General features: G+C 40.3%; 1 protein-coding gene across 5 annotated transcripts in view; it reads right to left on the reverse strand.

Annotated features, from left to right (window-relative positions):
* Positions 1-18,449, reverse strand: part of LOC128689403 (G patch domain-containing protein 11) — a 37,632-nt gene extending 19,183 nt beyond the window's left edge. For 4 of the 5 annotated variants that reach the window (XR_008407167.2, XR_008407166.2, XR_008407165.2 and 1 more), the window contains exons 1-2: positions 18,189-18,442; positions 12,986-13,227 (exon numbers count right to left, since the gene is read on the reverse strand). Coding sequence is in view for 2 of the 5 variants with exons in the window: in XM_053777632.2 (XP_053633607.2) it covers positions 12,986-13,227; positions 18,189-18,244 (298 nt within the window). In the remaining 3 variants the exon portion in view is untranslated. Of the gene's footprint in view, positions 1-12,985; positions 13,228-18,161 lie in introns of all 5 variants that reach the window. The other variant, XM_053777633.2, reaches the window with a different exon arrangement.
* Positions 18,450-18,963: the final 514 nt, after the last annotated feature.

Genomic DNA, 18,963 nt, shown 5'->3' on the forward strand with positions numbered 1-18,963 from the left:
TTAGTTTATAAACCTTCACCTCTCTCTTCCCTGATGCTTCTATTCTCCTTGTATCCCATCTACCTTTTACTCTCAGTGTAGCTACAACTAGAAAGTGATCTGATATATCTGTGGCCCCTCTATAAACATGTACATCCTGAAGTCTACTCAACAGTCTTTTATCTACCAATACATAATCCATGTATATATATTTATTTAGTTAGTTAGTTCTTGTTCTTGTTCTTGTTTATTTCCTCTTATCTCCATGGGGAAGTGGAACAGAATTCTTCCTCCGTAAGCCATGCGTGTTGTAAGAGGCGACTAAAATGCCGGGAGCAAGGGGCTAGTAACCTCTTCTCCTGTATATATTACTAAATGTAAAAGGAGAAACTTTCGTTTTTCCTTTTGGGCCACCCCGCCTCGGTGGGATACGGCCGGTGTGTTGAAAGAAGAAGAATATATATATATATATATATATATATAAATATATATATATATATATATACACTATATATATATATATATACACTATATATATATATATATATATATTTTTTCAACAAGTCGGTCGTCTCCCACCGAGGCAGGGTGACCCAAAAAAAAAAGAAAGAAAATCCCCAAAAAGAAAATACTTTCATCATCATTCAACACTTTCACCACACTCACACATTATCACTGCTTTTGCAGAGGTGCTCAGAATACAACAGTTTAGAAGCATATACGTATAGAGATACACAACATATCCCTCCAAACTGCCAATATCCCAAACCCCTCCTTTAAAGTGCAGGCATTGTACTTCCCATTTCCAGGACTCAAGTCCGACTATATGAAAATAACCGTATACTTTTCCTGGTATACTCAGTAAACTTATTCCTCTATAATTTTTACAATCTCTTTTGTCCCCTTTCCCTTTATATAAAGGGACTATACATGCTCTCTGCCAATCCCTAGGTACCTTCCCCTCTTTCATACATTTATTAAACAAAAGTACCAACCACTCCAACACTATATCCCCCCCTGCTTTTAACATTTCTGTCATGATCCCATCAGTTCCAGCTGCTTTACCCCCTTTCATTCTACGTAATGCCTCACGTACCTCCACCACACTTACATTCTGCTCTTCTTCACTCCTAAAAGATGGTATACCTCCCTGGCCAGTGCATGAAATTACCGCCTCCCTTTCTTCCTTAACATTTAAAAGTTCCTCAAAATATTCTTGCCATCTACCTAATACCTCCCTCTCCTCAACTACTAACTCCCCTACTCTGTTTTTAACTGACAAATCCATACTTTCCCTAGGCTTTTTTAACTTGTTTAACTCACTCCAAAATTTTTTCTTATTTTCATTAAAATTTCTTGACAGTGCCTCTCCCACTCTTTCATCTGCTCTCCTTTTGCACTCTCTCACCACTCTCTTCACCTTTCTTTTACTCTCTATATACTCTGCTCTTCTTATAACACTTCTGCTTTGTAAAAACCTCTCGTAAGCTACCTTTTTCTCTTTTATCACACCCTTTACTTCATCATTCCACCAATCACTCCTATATATATATATATATATTTTTTTTTTTTCCAACAAGTCGGCCGTTTCCCACCGAGGCAGGGTGACCCAAAAAAAAAGAAAGAAAATCCCCAAAAAGAAAATACTTTCATCATCATTCAACACTTTCACCACACTCGCACTTTTTCACTGTTTTTGCAGAGGTGCTCAGAATACAACAGTCTAGAAGCATACACATATAAAGATACACAACATATCCCTCCAAACTGCCAATATCCCAAACCCCTCCTTTAAAGTGCAGGCATTGTACTTCCCATTTCCAAGACTCAAGTCCGACTATATGAAAATAACCGGTTTCCCTGAATCCCTTCACTAAATATTACCCTGCTCACACTCCAACAGATCGTCAGGTCCCAAGTACGATTCGTCTCCATTCACTCCTATCTAACACGCTCACGCACGCTTGCTGGAAGTCCAAGCCCTTTGCCCACAAAACCTCCTTTACCCCCTCTCTCCAACCTTTTCGAGGACGACCCCTACCCCGCCTTCCTTCCCCTATAGATTTATATGCTTTCCATGTCATTCTACTTTGATCCATTCTCTCTAAATGACCAAACCACCTCAACAACCCCTCTTCTGCCCTCTGACTAATACTTTTATTAACTCCACACCTTCTCCTAATTTCCACACTCCGAATTTTCTGCATAATATTTACACCACACATTGCCCTTAAACAGGACATCTCCACTGCCTCCAACCGTCTCCTCGCTGCTGCATTTACCACCCAAGCTTCACACCCATATAAGAGTGTTGGTACTACTATACTTTCATACATTCCCTTCTTTGCCTCCATAGATAACGTTTTTTGACTCCACATATACCTCAACGCACCACTCACCTTTTTTCCCTCATCAATTCTATGATTAACCTCATCCTTCATAAATCCATCCGCCGACACGTCAACTCCCAAGTATCTGAAAACATTCACTTCTTCCATACTCCTCCTCCCCAATTTGATAACCAATTTTTCTTTATCTAAATCATTTGACACCCTCATCACCTTACTCTTTTCTATGTTCACTTTCAACTTTCTACCTTTACACACATTCCCAAACTCATCCACTAACCTTTGCAATTTTTCTTTAGAATCTCCCATAAGCACAGTATCATCAGCAAAAAGTAACTGTGTCAATTCCCATTTTGAATTTGATTCCCCAAAATTTAATCCCACCCCTCTCCCGAACACCCTAGCATTTACTTCCTTTACAACCCCATCTATAAATATATTAAACAACCATGGTGACATTACACATCCCTGTGTAAGACCTACTTTTACCGGGAAGTAGTCTCCCTCTCTTCTACACACCCTAACCTGAGCCTCACTATCCTCATAAAAACTCTTTACAGCGTTTAATAACTTACCACCTATTCCATATACTTGCAACATCTGCCACATTGCTCCTCTATCCACTCTATCATATGCCTTTTCTAAATCCATAAATGCAATAAAAACTTCCCTATCTTTATCTAAATACTGTTCACATATATGCTTCAATGTAAACACCTGATCTACACATCCCCTACCCACTCTGAAACCTCCTTGCTCATATATATATATATATATATATATATATATATATATATATATATATATATATATATATATATATATATATATATATATATATATATCTTTTTCTGTCTCATAAACACGCTAAGATAACAGGGATATCTTGCTACTCCTACTTACACTTTGGTCACACTTCACAGACACGCACATGCATATATATATATATATATACATCTAGGTTTTTCTCCTTTTTCTAAATAGCTCTTGTTCTTTTTTATTTCTTCTATTGTCCATGGGGAAGTGGAAAAGAATCTTTCCTCCGTAAGCCATGCGTGTCGTATGAGGCGACTAAAATGCCGGGAGCAATGGGCTAGTAACCCCTTCTCCTGTATACAATTACTAAAAAAGAGAAGAAGAAAAACTTTATAAAACTGGGTTGCTTAAATGTGCGTGGATGTAGTGCGGATGACAAGAAACAGATGATTGCTGATGTTATGAATGGAAAGAAGTTGGATGTCCTGGCCCTAAGCGAAACAAAGCTGAAGGGGGTAGGAGAGTTTCAGTTGGGGGAAATAAATGGGATTAAATCTGGAGTATCTGAGAGAGTTAGAGCAAAGGAAGGGGTAGCAGTAATGTTAAATGATCAGTTATGGAAGGAGAAAAGAGAATATGAATGTGTAAATTCAAGAATTATGTGGATTAAAGTAAAGGTTGGATGCGAGAAGTGGGTCATAATAAGCGTGTATGCACCTGGAGAAGAGAGGAATGCAGAGGAGAGAGAGAGATTTTGGGAGATGTTAAGTGAATGTATAGGAGCCTTTGAACCAAGTGAGAGAGTAATTGTGGTAGGGGACTTGAATGCTAAAGTAGGAGAAACTTTTAGAGAGGGTGTGGTAGGTAAGTTTGGGGTGCCAGGTGTAAATGATAATGGGAGCCCTTTGATTGAACTTTGTATAGAAAGGGGTTTAGTTATAGGTAATACATATTTTAAGAAAAAGAGGATAAATAAGTATACACGATATGATGTAGGGCGAAATGACAGTAGTTTGTTGGATTATGTATTGGTAGATAAAAGACTGTTGAGTAGACTTCAGGATGTACATGTTTATAGAGGGGCCACAGATATATCAGATCACTTTCTAGTTGTAGCTACACTGAGAGTAAAAGGTAGATGGGATACAAGGAGAATAGAAGCATCAGGGAAGAGAGAGGTGAAGGTTTATAAACTAAAAGAGGAGGCAGTTAGGGTAAGATATAAACAGCTATTGGAGGATAGATGGGCTAATGAGAGCATAGGCAATGGGGTCGAAGAGGTATGGGGTAGGTTTAAAAATGTAGTGTTAGAGTGTTCAGCAGAAGTTTGTGGTTACAGGAAAGTGGGTGCAGGAGGGAAGAGGAGCGATTGGTGGAATGATGATGTGAAGAGAGTAGTAAGGGAGAAAAAGTTAGCGTATGAGAAGTTTTTACAAAGTAGAAGTGATGCAAGGAGGGAGGAGTATATGGAGAAAAAGAGAGAAGTTAAGAGAGTGGTGAAGCAATGTAAAAAGAGAGCAAATGAGAGAGTGGGTGAGATGTTATCAACAAATTTTGTTGAAAATAAGAAAAAGTTTTGGAGTGAGATTAACAAGTTAAGAAAGCCTAGAGAACAAATGGATTTGTCAGTTAAAAATAGGAGAGGAGAGTTATTAAATGGAGAGTTAGAGGTATTGGGAAGATGGAAGGAATATTTTGAGGAATTGTTAAATGTTGATGAAGATAGGGAAGCTGTGATTTCGTGTATAGGGCAAGGAGGAATAACATCTTGTAGGAGTGAGGAAGAGCCAGTTGTGAGTGTGGGGGAAGTTCGTGAGGCAGTAGGTAAAATGAAAGGGGGTAAGGCAGCCGGGATTGATGGGATAAAGATAGAAATGTTAAAAGCAGGTGGGGATATAGTTTTGGAGTGGTTGGTGCAATTATTTAATAAATGTATGGAAGAGGGTAAGGTACCTAGGGATTGGCAGAGAGCATGCATAGTTCCTTTGTATAAAGGCAAAGGGGATAAAAGAGAGTGCAAAAATTATAGGGGGATAAGTCTGTTGAGTGTACCTGGTAAAGTGTATGGTAGAGTTATAATTGAAAGAATTAAGAGTAAGACGGAGAATAGGATAGCAGATGAACAAGGAGGCTTTAGGAAAGGTAGGGGGTGTGTGGACCAGGTGTTTACAGTGAAACATATAAGTGAACAGTATTTAGATAAGGCTAAAGAGGTCTTTGTGGCATTTATGGATTTGGAAAAGGTGTATGACAGGGTGGATAGGGGGGCAATGTGGCAGATGTTGCAAGTGTATGGTGTAGGAGGTAGGTTACTGAAAGCAGTGAAGAGTTTTTACGAGGATAGTGAGGCTCAAGTTAGAGTATGTAGGAAAGAGGGAAATTTTTTCCCAGTAAAAGTAGGCCTTAGACAAGGATGTGTGATGTCACCGTGGTTGTTTAATATATTTATAGATGGGGTTGTAAGAGAAGTAAATGCGAGGGTCTTGGCAAGAGGCGTGGAGTTAAAAGATAAAGAATCACACACAAAGTGGGAGTTGTCACAGCTGCTCTTTGCTGATGACACTGTGCTCTTGGGAGATTCTGAAGAGAAGTTGCAGAGATTGGTGGATGAATTTGGTAGGGTGTGCAAAAGAAGAAAATTAAAGGTGAATACAGGAAAGAGTAAGGTTATGAGGATAACAAAAAGATTAGGTGATGAAAGATTGAATATCAGATTGGAGGGAGAGAGTATGGAGGAGGTGAACGTATTCAGATATTTGGGAGTGGACGTGTCAGCGGATGGGTCTATGAAAGATGAGGTGAATCATAGAATTGATGAGGGAAAAAGAGTGAGTGGTGCACTTAGGAGTCTGTGGAGACAAAGAACTTTGTCCTTGGAGGCAAAGAGGGGAATGTATGAGAGTATAGTTTTACCAACGCTCTTATATGGGTGTGAAGCATGGGTGATGAATGTTGCAGCGAGGAGAAGGCTGGAGGCAGTGGAGATGTCATGTCTGAGGGCAATGTGTGGTGTGAATATAATGCAGAGAATTCGTAGTTTGGAAGTTAGGAGGAGGTGCGGGATTACCAAAACTGTTGTCCAGAGGGCTGAGGAAGGGTTGTTGAGGTGGTTCGGACATGTAGAGAGAATGGAGCGAAACAGAATGACTTCAGGAGTGTATCAGTCTGTAGTGGAAGGAAGGCGGGGTAGGGGTCGGCCTAGGAAGGGTTGGAGGGAGGGGGTAAAGGAGGTTTTGTGTGCGAGGGGCTTGGACTTCCAGCAGGCATGCGTGAGCGTGTTTGATAGGAGTGAATGGAGACAAATGGTTTTTAATACTTGACGTGCTGTTGGAGTGTGAGCAAAGTAACATTTATGAAGGGATTCAGGGAAACCGGCAGGCCGGACTTGAGTCCTGGAGATGGGAAGTACAGTGCCTGCACTCTGAAGGAGGGGTGTTAATGTTGCAGTTTAAAAACTGTAGTGTAAAGCACCCTTCTGGCAAGACAGTGATGGAGTGAATGATGGTGAAAGTCTTTCTTTTTCGGGCCACCCTGCCTTGGTGGGAATCGGCCGGTGTGATAATAAATAAAAATAAATATATATATATATATATATATATATATCAAGAAATTTTAATGAAAATAAGAAATTTTTTTGGAGTGAGTTAAACAAGTTAAGAAAGCCTAGGGAACAAATTGATGTCACTTAAAAACAGAGTAGGAGAGTTAGTAGATGGGGAGATGGAGGTACTGGGTAGATGGCGAGAATACTTTGAGGAACTTTTAAATGTCGACGAAGAAAGGGAGGCTGTAATTTCATGCACTGGCCAGGGAGGTATACCATCTTTTAGGAGTGAAGTAGAGCAGGATGAAAGTATGGGGGAGGTGCGTGAGGCATTACGTAGAATGAAAGGGGGTAAAGCAGCTGGAACTGACAGGATCATGACAGAAATGTTAAAAGCAGGGGGGGATATAGTGTTGGAGTGGTTGGTATTTTTGTTTAACAAATGTATGAAAGAGGGGAAGGTACCTAGGGATTGGCGGAGAGCATGTATAGTCCCTTTATATAAAGTGAAGGGGGACAAAAGAGATTGTAAAAATTATAGAGGAATTAGTTTACTGAGTATACCAGGAAAAGTGTACGGTAGGGTTATTATTGAAAGAATTAGAGGTAAGACAGAATGTAGAATTGCGGATGAGCAAGGAGGTTTAAGAGTGGGTAGGGGATGTGTAGATAAGGTGTTTACATTGAAGCATATATGTGAACAATATTTAGATAAAGGTAGGAAAGTTTTTATTGCATTTATGGATTTAGAAAAGGCATATGACAGAGTGGATAGGGGAGCAATGTGGCAGAAGTTGCAAGTACAGTGGACCCCCGCAAAACGATCACCTCCGAATGCGACCAATTATATAAGTGTATTTATGCAAGTGCGTTTGTACGTTTATGTTTGGGGGTCTGAAATGGACTAATCTACTTCACAATATTCCTTATGGGAACAAATTCGGTCAGTACTGACACCTGAACATACTTCTGGAGTGAAAAAATATTGTTAACCGGGGGTCCACTGTATATGTAATAGGTGGTAAGTTACTAAATGCTGTAAAGAGTTTGTATGAGGACAGTGAGGCTCAGGTTAGGGTGTGTAGAAGAGAGGGAGACTACTTCCTGGTAAAAGTAGGTCTTAGACAGGGATGTGTAATGTCACTATGGTTGTTTAATATATATTTATAGATGGGGTTGTAAAAGAAGTAAATGCTAGGTTGTTCGGGAGAGGGGTGGGATTAAATTATGGGGAATCAAATACAAAATGGTAAGTGACACAGTTACTTTTTGCTATTGATACTGTGCTTATGGGTGATTCTAAAGAAAAATTTCAGAGGTTAGTAGACGAATTTGGGAGTGTGTGTAAAGGTAGAAAGTTGAAAGTGAACATAGAAAAGAGTAAGGTGATGAGGGTATCAAATGATTTAGATAAAGAAAAATTGGATATTAAATTGGGGAGTTGATGTATCAGCGGATGGATTTATGAAGGATGAGTTGAATCACAGAATTGATGAGGGAAAAAAGGTGAGTGGTGCGTTGAGGTATATGTGGAGACAAAGAACGTTATCTATGGAGGCAAAGAAGGGAATGTATGAAAGTATAGTGGTACCAACACTCTTATATGGGTGTGAAGCTTGGGTTGTAAATACTGCAGTGAGGAGGTGGTTGGAGGCAGTGGAGATGTCCTAAGGGCAATGTGTGGTGTAAATATTATGCAGAAAATTCAGAGTGTGGAAATTAGGAGAAGGTGTGGAGTTAATAAAAGTATTAGTCAAAGGGCTGAAGAGGGGTTGTTGAGGTGGTTTCGTCATTTAGAGAGAATGGATCAAAGTAGAATGACATGGAGAGCATTTAAATCTAAAGGGGAAGGAAGGCAGGGTAGGGGTCATCCTCGAAAGGGTTGGAGGGAGGAGGTAAAGGAGGTTTTGTGGGCGAGGGACTTGGACTTCCAGCAAGCGTGCGTGAGTGTGTTAAATAGGAGTGAATGGAGACGAATGGTATTTGGGACCTGACGAGCTGTTGAGTGTGAGCAGGGTAATATTTAGTGAAGGGATTCAGGGAAACCGGTTATTTTATATAGCCGGACTTGAATCCTGGAAATGGGAAGTACAATGCCTGCACTTTAAAGGAGGGGTTTGGGATATTGGCAGTTTGGAGAGATATGTTGTGTATCTTTATACGTATATACTTCTAAACTGTTGTATTCTGAGCACCTCTGCAAAAACAGTGATTATGTGTGAGTGAGGTGAGTGTTGAATGATGATGAAAATGCTTTCTTTTTTGGGATTTTCTTTCTTTTTGGGTCACCCTGCCTCGGTGGGAGACGGCCGACTTGTTAAAAAAAAAAAATGCATGTGTAGTGTGACCCAAGTCTACGTAGAAGTAGCAAGACGTACCTGAAATTTTGCATGTTTATGACAGAAAAAAGACACTAGCAATCCTACCATCATGTAAAACAATTACATACAGGCTTTCATTTTATGCCCACTTGGCAGGATGGTAGTACCTCCCTGGGCGGATGCCATCTACCAACCTACTACCTATTAACTTTATTAACATACTAAGTATGTAATATGAAATAAGCATTGGCTTCCAAAGCCAGTGGTGAAGCCGAGAGGAAACATGTGATTCTCAGTGTTAAGCAGAAACTAATAAGGAAGGCTGAGTGTGGCGTCTCATTGGCATGGGTATGTGAGGAATGTGGTGTTAAGAAACAGTGTTTGATATCCAGAGAGGCAAGGACAAATATAGACTATGCAACGTAGCCCATGTTTCTCCGATTAAACATACCTGGGGTCAATGCCTCCATGGCCCGGTCTGAGACCAGGCCTCATGGTGGATCAGGGTCTGATCAACCAGGCTGTTACTGCTGGCTGCATGCAAACTGACGTATGAACCACAGCCTGGTTGGTCAGGTACTGACTATAGGTGCCTGTCCAGTGCCTTCTTGAAGACAGCCAGGGGTCCACTGTACAGTGGACCCTCAGCTAATGATATTAATCCGTTCCTGAGAGCTCATCGTTAGACGAAATTATCGTTAGCCGAATTAATTTTCCCCATAAGAAATAATGGAAATCCAATTAATCCGTTCCAGACAGCCAAAAGTATTAAAAACAATAATTATTTTTTTCATGAAATATACATTTCCCTACAAACAAAAGAGTGAGACACGCACAATAACTATATAAATAAATGTTAAAATGACACTTACCTTTATTGAAGAGTATTGATGAGTGATGAGACACTGTTTTTCTTGAACACTCTGGGATTTTCAGAGTGATACATGAGTAAAGGCTTCACTTTGCAATCCCCACTAGCATTACAACAAAATAAGAAAGTTAGCATGTCTTTCATAAGCTTGTGTCCTGGGAGTGCCTTTTCCTCCTGAGTAATGTAGGTTCTGTTTGGCATTTTCTTCCAGGACAGGCCTGTTTCGTCACAACTGAGCACTTGTTGGGGTTGGAATTTTTCAGCTTCGCCATGCCTTATCACACTGTGTATGCCACTATGATTCTTAAATCTCTCAAACCAACCTTTGCTGGCCTTAAATTCACTAATATGAGCACTAGTTCCAGGCATTTTTTCCTGTTCACCTGGGTGTTAGTCAACTGGTGTGGGTCGCATCCTGGGGTACAAGATTAAGGACTCCAATGGAAACAGGTTAGACAGACCTTGATGACTCACTGACTTTCTTGGGCTATCCTGGGTGGCTAACCCTCTGGGGTTAATTGTTTCTCGGTAATTGTTTCTTGTTAAGCCACACCAACAAAAGTCTCCTCCACATCTTCGAGGAGTACAGCTGACGGTGGTACAGCAGCAGCTGACGGTGGTACAGCAGCAGCTGACCGTGGTACAACAGTATTTCGATAGTATTTCTCACCCTTATTACCACAAGGTTGGCACTAGATGCTTTCTTTGGGTCCATGGTGGCTTATTTAGCAGTTACAAGTACTATAAACAATGGAATAATACAAAATGTATTGAATGTATGTATGAAACCGGCCACCCTGGCTTGTAAAGAATGACGGCAGGGCAGCTGAGGCGCTCAAACTGGACGGACAGGTTCAGGATGAATCACGTTGGGCGAGTTTTTTATCATTAGCCTGGCCAAAATTTTTACGCTCATACGCTTCGTTGGGTGGATTTAACGTTATGTGATGCATTCGTTAGCCGAGGGTCCACTGTACAGTTATTGTAAATTACAGTGGACCCCCGCATAACGATGGCATCACATAGCGATTATTTCGCATACCGCTTACTTTAATTGCAAAAATTTTGCCTCACATACCGCTTAAAAACCCGCTTACCGATTTTCGTCCGAGACGCGTCCAATGTGCGGCCTGAGCCACGCTCACATGTTCCGCCGGTGGCATTGTTTACCAGCCAGCCTCCGCGGTAACATCCAAGCATACAATCGGAATATTTCGTATTATTACAGTGTTTTCGGTGCTTTTTCTGGAAAATAAGTGACCATGGGCCCCAAGAAAGCTTCTAGTGCCAACCCTACAGCAATAAGGGTGAGAATTACAATAGAGATGAAGAAAAAGATCATTGATAAGTATCGCTACTATTGGTGGTACAGCTGCTGCTGCTGCTGCTGTTGCTGCACTGTCAGCTGCTGCTGCTGCTGTAGCATCGTCTGCTGCTGCTGCTGCTGTAGCATCGTCTGCTGCTGCTGTAGCATTGTCTGCTGCTGCTGCTGCTGCTGTAGCATCGTCTGCTGCTGCTGTAGCATCGTCTGCTGCTGCTGCTGCTGTAGCATCGTCTGCTGCTGCTGTAGCATTGTCTGCTGCTGCTGCTGCTGCTGTAGCATCGTCTGCTGCTGCTGTAGCATCGTCTGCTGCTGCTGTAGCATCGTCTGCTGCTGCTGTAGCATCGTCTGCTGCTGCTGCTGCTGTAGCATCGTCTGCTGCTGCTGCTGCTGTAGCATCGTCTGCTGCTGCTGTAGCATCGTCTGCTGCTGCTGTAGCATCGTCTGCTGCTGCTGCTGCTGTAGCATCGTCTGCTGCTGCTGTAGCATCGTCTGCTGCTGCTGTAGCATCGTCTGCTGCTGCTGTAGCATTGTTGCTGCTGTACCACCGTCTGTTGCTGCTGTACCACCGTCAGCTGCTGCTGCTGCTGTAGCACCGTTGTTGGTGTGGCTTATTGAGAATACCAAGAAACAATTAACCCCAGAGGATTTGCCACCCAGGATAACCCAAAAAAGTCAGTGTCATCGAAGACTGTCTAACTTATTTCCATTGGGGTCCTTAATCTTGTCTCCCAGGATGCAACCCACACAAGTCGACTAACACCCAGGTGAACAGGGAAAAATGCCTGGAACTAGTGCTCATATTGGTGAATTTAAAGCCAGCAAAGGTTGGTTTGAGAGATTTAAGAATCGTAGTGGCATACACAGTGTGATAAGGCCTGTTCTGGAAGAAAATGCCAAACAGGACCTACAGTACTCAGGAGGAAAAGGCACTCCCAGGACACAGTGTCTCATCAGTCATTGCTGCATCTTCAATAAAGGTAAGTGTCATTTATTCTTCATTTAGTAGACTAGTACATGCACAATATATACTGTGCATGTACTACTCTACTATTGTGCATGTATCCTTCTCTTTGTGTGTGGGAAAATGTATATTTCATGTGGTAAAATTTTTTTTTTCATACTTTTGGGTGTCTTGCACGGATTAATTTTATTTCCATTATTTCTTATGGGGAAAATTCATTCACATAACGATTATTTCGCATAACAATTACCCCTCTTGCACGGATTAAAATCGTTAACTGTAAAAATTAGTATACTGTTATCTACTGCACATGACAGTACGTACTACTGTACTTTCAACTTCATTATACTGTATATTTAATTTCTGTATAGTACTGTGCTGTTTTACAGGTTACAGTATTTTCAGTGTCTGGTAGACTTCTGAATTAATGGACCAAGACAGTTGATTCCGAGCATTCTTCATTTGTTATAATCATGAAAAGTATATTTTATAATTCAGAATCTATGGACAAACAGCAGTAACATATATTCCCTTCTCACTATTAGTCTATTAATTTGATGGTTCACTGTAGAATACTTAAAGTCTTTTTATTGCTATTTTTAACAATTCTGATTTAATGGACAGTGACAATGAATGCCTTTACAACAAGGTTCTACTGTACTTTTATATACTTTTTTTTTTTTTACCAAACTGTCCATTTCACATCAAAGTATGGTGAAACTGTCTTGACAAAAATCCATGGACATTGCAATTCAAATAACCCTCAAAGCTGCAACGTCCCCAACTCCTTCATCAGGATGCAGGCACTGCATTTCCCACGTCTAGAACTCAAATCTGGATAAATTTCTGAAAACACTATTAAATCCACAAACAAAACTTACTTTGTTTTCCTAAACTTGTTCCAGGCTTGTATCCCATTTTCTGAAGCATAGAGAAACCTATGTTGGAGGAGCTAATAGCAGTGCTGAGGCCTTCCTCTAAGCGTTCTTTCTGCACCTCCTTCACTGGTTTAAATCTGGCTCGTTGCTCATTATCCTTTTTTTTCTTTTTCTTCTCCATTTCTGCCTGACGTTTAGAGGAATGTGAAAACATAAGCCCTGGTCTGACGTCATCCTTACCAACACTGAAATGCAAATTCCAATCATCAGGAACAGGAAATATAATGGATGGATGCAGTCTTATATAAAAAAGTAGAGTGACAAAATTATATTAAAAAATGAATGCTAAACCCATATGGTCAAACAGCACTATGATGTGTTTTGTAAGGGTAGGGATTAGTGGAGATGGAACTTAGTACAGGTGGCAAATTAATGTCAAAGTCATTCCAATAGGCTTGTTTCTTTCAAAAGGCCAAAGAATGAGGCTGCATTGAAGTTAGGACTTTTGGTAAGGTCAGAATGAGTGGGACAGAGTGCTGCAAATGTCAAAAACGAATTTTGCCTACTCTCTGATAGATAGGGCAATCTATTAACATATGAATGAAAAGACGATGGCCAGGAACTCTATTCCAGTTTCTCGTTTGAAGTTAAATAGGTTGGATAATAAAAAGAAATAAATCTGTTACTTGAGCAGAATGTAATACATCAGATATATGGTGTCCTATAGCTCAATCGGCAGCGCACTCGGCTCACACACTGAGGTCCGGAGTTCAAATCTCCAGTATGGCTGGAAAACATTAGGGACACGTTTCCATAAGACACCTGTTGTCCCTGTTCATCCATCAGTATAAAATGGATACTTGGGCGTTAGTCAACTGGTGTGCGTCACATCCTGGGACAAAACTGACCTAATTTACCTGAAATGTTCAGCATAACAAGCGGCTTTCTATATATGCAGCAGAATGTCATTGATGTCAGCTAGGCCTGTATACCATGTACATGTACTTGTAGTAAATAAAGATATTTATTTATACTGTACACCAAAAACAAAACCAAAATTATTTATGGTAGTATAGTATCATATTTAGATCTGCTGATAACTTACCAAAACTGGTAATAAAATTTACACACTGTAGATTGTTTTACCTAAATTTGAACTTTTTTTTTTTATCACACTGGCTATCTCCCACTGAGGCAGGGTTACCCAAAGAAGAAAAAACACTTTTACCATCACTCAATCTTTCACTGCCTTGCCAGAAGAATGCCGATGCCACAGTTTCCCCACCCCTCCTTCAGCACACAGGCATTGTACTATCCCCCCTCCAGGACTAAAGTCTGGCTAACCAGTTTCCCTGAATCCCTTCATAAAAGTTACCTTGCTCACACTCTAACAGTACATCAAGTTATAAAAACCAATTGCCTCCAACTAATATGCTCACACACACACACTTGCTACATGTACCAAGCTCCTTGCATACAAAACCTCCTTTACCCTCTCCTTCCAACCTTTCATAGGGTGACCCCTATTCAGCCTTCTGTCTTTACATATTTATACACCCTCCAAGTCATCCCATTTTTCTCCATCCTCCCTAAATGTCCAAACCAGCTCAAAAACCCTTCCTCAGTCCTCTGGATAATACTTTAAGGAACCCAGTACCTCCTCCTAATCTTTAAGCTTTGAATTCTCTGCATAATATTTACACCATACATTGCCCTCAGATACATTATCATCTCCACTGCCTCCAGCTTCTTCCTTGCTTCAACAATCACAACCCAGATAAGAGGGTTAGTACCAATATCCCCTTTATACTTTCCCTTTTTTAGCCTCCATGGATAACATTCTTTGTCTCCACAGATGCCTCAATGCATCACTCATCTTTTGAACTTACCTAACCAAATGCTCTTCAACTTGGGGTAGTTTAGACTTGGTAAAATATATCCTTTGACATTCACCCACGACTTTAAAAATTGTGTGGAAAAAGACACTTATGTACAGTTCAGGACATTTATTAAAGGAAACGTTTCGCCACGAGTGGCTTCTTCAGTCCTAATACAGAGAAAACTAAGAAAACACACATATATATAGTGGTGGGAGTCAGGTGAGGTGAAGCGTGGGTAGAGGTGGTAATAGTAGTAGTAGTAATGGAACTAAGGAGGTGAGGTTAGAGAGGGACCTGCTGGCATCAAGTAACACCAGTTCCCAGGATGGGTAATATCCTCTTGCTTAGTAATTTTGAAATATTGTAACTACCGGATTTTTGCTTTATAGTGTTACTGACAGAAATTAGTGCAGCTTCAATGCATTTTCTCCGTCTTAAGTCGTCTTCTTTAATAACTAGTTTAGCTTCATTGAATTTCATGAGGTGTCCAACATCGTCTCTATGTTGAACACATGCGTTTTTGCGGTCATCATTTCTGCAAGCATTTTTGTGTTCTGCTATTCTAATGTCCAGAGTTCTGGCTGTTTCCCCTACATATACTTTGTCACACCCCCCACATGGTATAGTGTAGATTCCTGCACTTGTGCCAGAATCATGCTTGGGTTTTTGTATCAGGTTCCTAATAGTAGTTGAAGAGCTGGTAGATATTTTAGCCAGTTTTCTGTCAAACATTTTTGAAACATTAGTGGCAACGTTGCTGACCGGTAAAACGATGTAACTTGGAGGCTTTTCTTCAATTTGATAGGTGTTGGTCTTGCTGAGGATACGTGTTGCACGTTTCCTGCAGTCACGTATGAAGTGTAGGGGAAAGTGTAGTGAACTAAAAGAGTTGGTGATGTATGTACATTCTTCTTCGAGGAACTGCATACATCACCAACTCTTTTAGTTCACTACACTTTCCCCTACACTTCATACGTGACTGCAGGAAACGTGCAACACGTATCCTCAGCAAGACCAACACCTATCAAATTGAAGAAAAGCCTCCAAGTTACATCGTTTTACCGGTCAGCAACGTTGCCACTAATGTTTCAAAAATGTTTGACAGAAAACTGGCTAAAATATCTACCAGCTCTTCAACTACTATTAGGAACCTGATACAAAAACCCAAGCATGATTCTGGCACAAGTGCAGGAATCTACACTATACCATGTGGGGGGTGTGACAAAGTATATGTAGGGGAAACAGCCAGAACTCTGGACATTAGAATAGCAGAACACAAAAATGCTTGCAGAAATGATGACCGCAAAAACGCATGTGTTCAACATAGAGACGATGTTGGACACCTCATGAAATTCAATGAAGCTAAACTAGTTATTAAAGAAGACGACTTAAGACGGAGAAAATGCATTGAAGCTGCACTAATTTCTGTCAGTAACACTATAAAGCAAAAATCCGGTAGTTACAATATTTCAAAATTACTAAGCAAGAGGATATTACCCATCCTGGGAACTGGTGTTACTTGATGCCAGCAGGTCCCTCTCTAACCTCACCTCCTTAGTTCCATTACTACTACTACTATTACCACCTCTACCCACGCTTCACCTCACCTGACTCCCACCACTATATATATGTGTGTTTTCTTAGTTTTCTCTGTATTAGGACTGAAGAAGCCACTCGTGGCGAAACGTTTCCTTTAATAAATGTCCTGAACTGTACATAAGTGTCTTTTTCCACATCTTGTCGGTATCACCATACCATTTCCTCTTTAAAAATTGTGTTAGAGAATAAAACATACTTAAAACAGATTATCTTACCTGGAGTATACGGAAAACAATAGTGCAATGCACATCTGCACTTTGTAACAACTTGCTTGATCTGTTTTATAATTCTAAGTTTCTACTCACTTACAAGACTAAATATGTACTTTCTCCATTTAGAGTTGTTTCACAACACACCTTGTTGTGGGGATCTACATCATTCTTTATGAGAATACAATAAACCTGTTGGACATTATCATATGAAGTTAGAAACATGTACCTTACACCACACAACAGACAATGCATGTGTAAATTCATCCACTGTCACAGCTTAGAACAATGCTAAGTTCATCACTAAGGAAGACCTACAGAGTACAAAGTTCTTAAAGGCAAATGTGATTCAAAGTTTCGATACCATAAAACAGTATCAAGAATGTTAATATATCACTTTGTCTCTGGAAAAACTAAGCACAGCATCAGCAAAAATTTTATCACCCCATCCCTGCTTCCAACCTATGTATATCATGAAGTAATAATTTCTTGTGCAAATTGTTATTTTTGGCGATAGATACATGTATAAGTAAAATGAATGCATTTTTTAGGTCAGGCAGTACACTGAGACATGTCTCATACCGGGCCACATGTAAACGAAGATGGGTAGCATTTTCAGGCTGTTACGTAACCTAAAAAAATGTAGCACCCTAACCATACCTAATCTTGACTAAATGTTATCTACCATAAACCTAGCTGATTTTTGTTAACATCAACCAAAACAAAAAAAATGCACAAGAAATATATAATCATTCCATGATGTACATAGGATGTAGACACATAAGAACATAAGAAAGAAGGAACACTGCAACAGGTCTACCGGCCCATGCGAGGCAGGTCCAAGTTTCCTACTGGCTTAAGCCAATGATCCAACCTAGTCAGGTCAGGTCGCATCCACTTAAGGAGCACGGCATCAGACCTATTAGCACAAGCTAGTCAGGTCCAATTCACACTGAAGAGTGCAAATTAATGTCAAAGTTCAGCCAAATAGTTATCAGCAACTATGGCCAACAATTGTTGCTGGGGTATATATATTTCAAAAATAAAATGATGGACAAGTTCACACAAGAACCTATTCTCAATATTAGCATTATTAGTCATCATAATGAACGCCAAACCCGTAAGGTCATAGTATCTGGCTAAATGAAGGTAATCAGGTTTAATCCATGGACAGGGAAGGGGTAGTTCTATTTCCTTGGATCAAGGGTTTTCCATCGTCATAAAATTAACCCCTTTATTATTATTATAATTATGGGGGAGCGCTAAACCCGTAGGATTATACAGCGCATGGGGGATGTGGAAGGTATTCAGGCTCAGTTCAGGGAACCGGAGCATAGATCCAATTCCCTAGATCAAGAGCCCCTCACCAGCGTCAAAGAACCTCCCTTAAGGGGTTTACCACCTTTAGAACCATAAATTATGAGCCCTCCACCAGCATTGAGGTACTTCCCTCCCCCTCTACCCTAGAAGGAACCTTTGCCCTAAAATTACCATGTAAATGACAGGAACAATGCCTACCACTGGGCTAAAAAGTCAGCCGACATATAATCAACCTCTTCTTCTGATTCTGCCATTTATTCTGCGAGTTATTGTTCCTCTGAATACGTGTTTTTGGGTCTTCCTTTGTTGGGGGTGTATAGGGCCACAACACTTCACGTCGTACTAAGTTCTACTCTCCAGTGTCTGGGGAAGAAATATTGGCTAAACTTGGGAAGGAAATAGTTTTTTTCCGAGAGCAGAAAAAGGGAACAAAAAGCTCTCAATGAGATCATGTGGAACCCAGGCCTAAATCCTGGCAGATCTAGGTAGATGCCCATATGTCATTGAGTCCGCCGTAAAAACCCACACAGCCGAAAAGAGGAAGCTGATATATGGCGCTAAGACCAATTACTCAAGAGACAGAAAGTTCTTATTTGCGTCTCGTACAAAATTAGATAGTAAATTATACAGGATTTAAGGTAATAACACGACTGCTCCCCAGAGGATTACGGCCATTAATTATAACTTTAAATATGCATTATTAAGTTGGTTTTATAATTGAGATATTATTTTGCTGTGCAAATGGTAAAAAAAAAGAACCTAGCCTAACGAAACCCAAAATAACAATTTACACAAGATATACTTATTCTGTGGTGTATATTAGGTGCATGTAGTGTAATATGTAAATAATGTCAGATTTCCGCTTTGCAGTAGTCGTAACCTATCAATGAATCAATCAAATTTTATTTCTTTGTGTAGTATAGGAAATGTAGTTTACTTGTACTAAAATATTATTAAGAACAAAGAAAGCCAC

This window comes from Cherax quadricarinatus, chromosome 18 (assembly GCF_038502225.1).
Source record: "Cherax quadricarinatus isolate ZL_2023a chromosome 18, ASM3850222v1, whole genome shotgun sequence".
Classification (NCBI taxonomy): Eukaryota; Metazoa; Arthropoda; class Malacostraca; order Decapoda; family Parastacidae; genus Cherax; species Cherax quadricarinatus.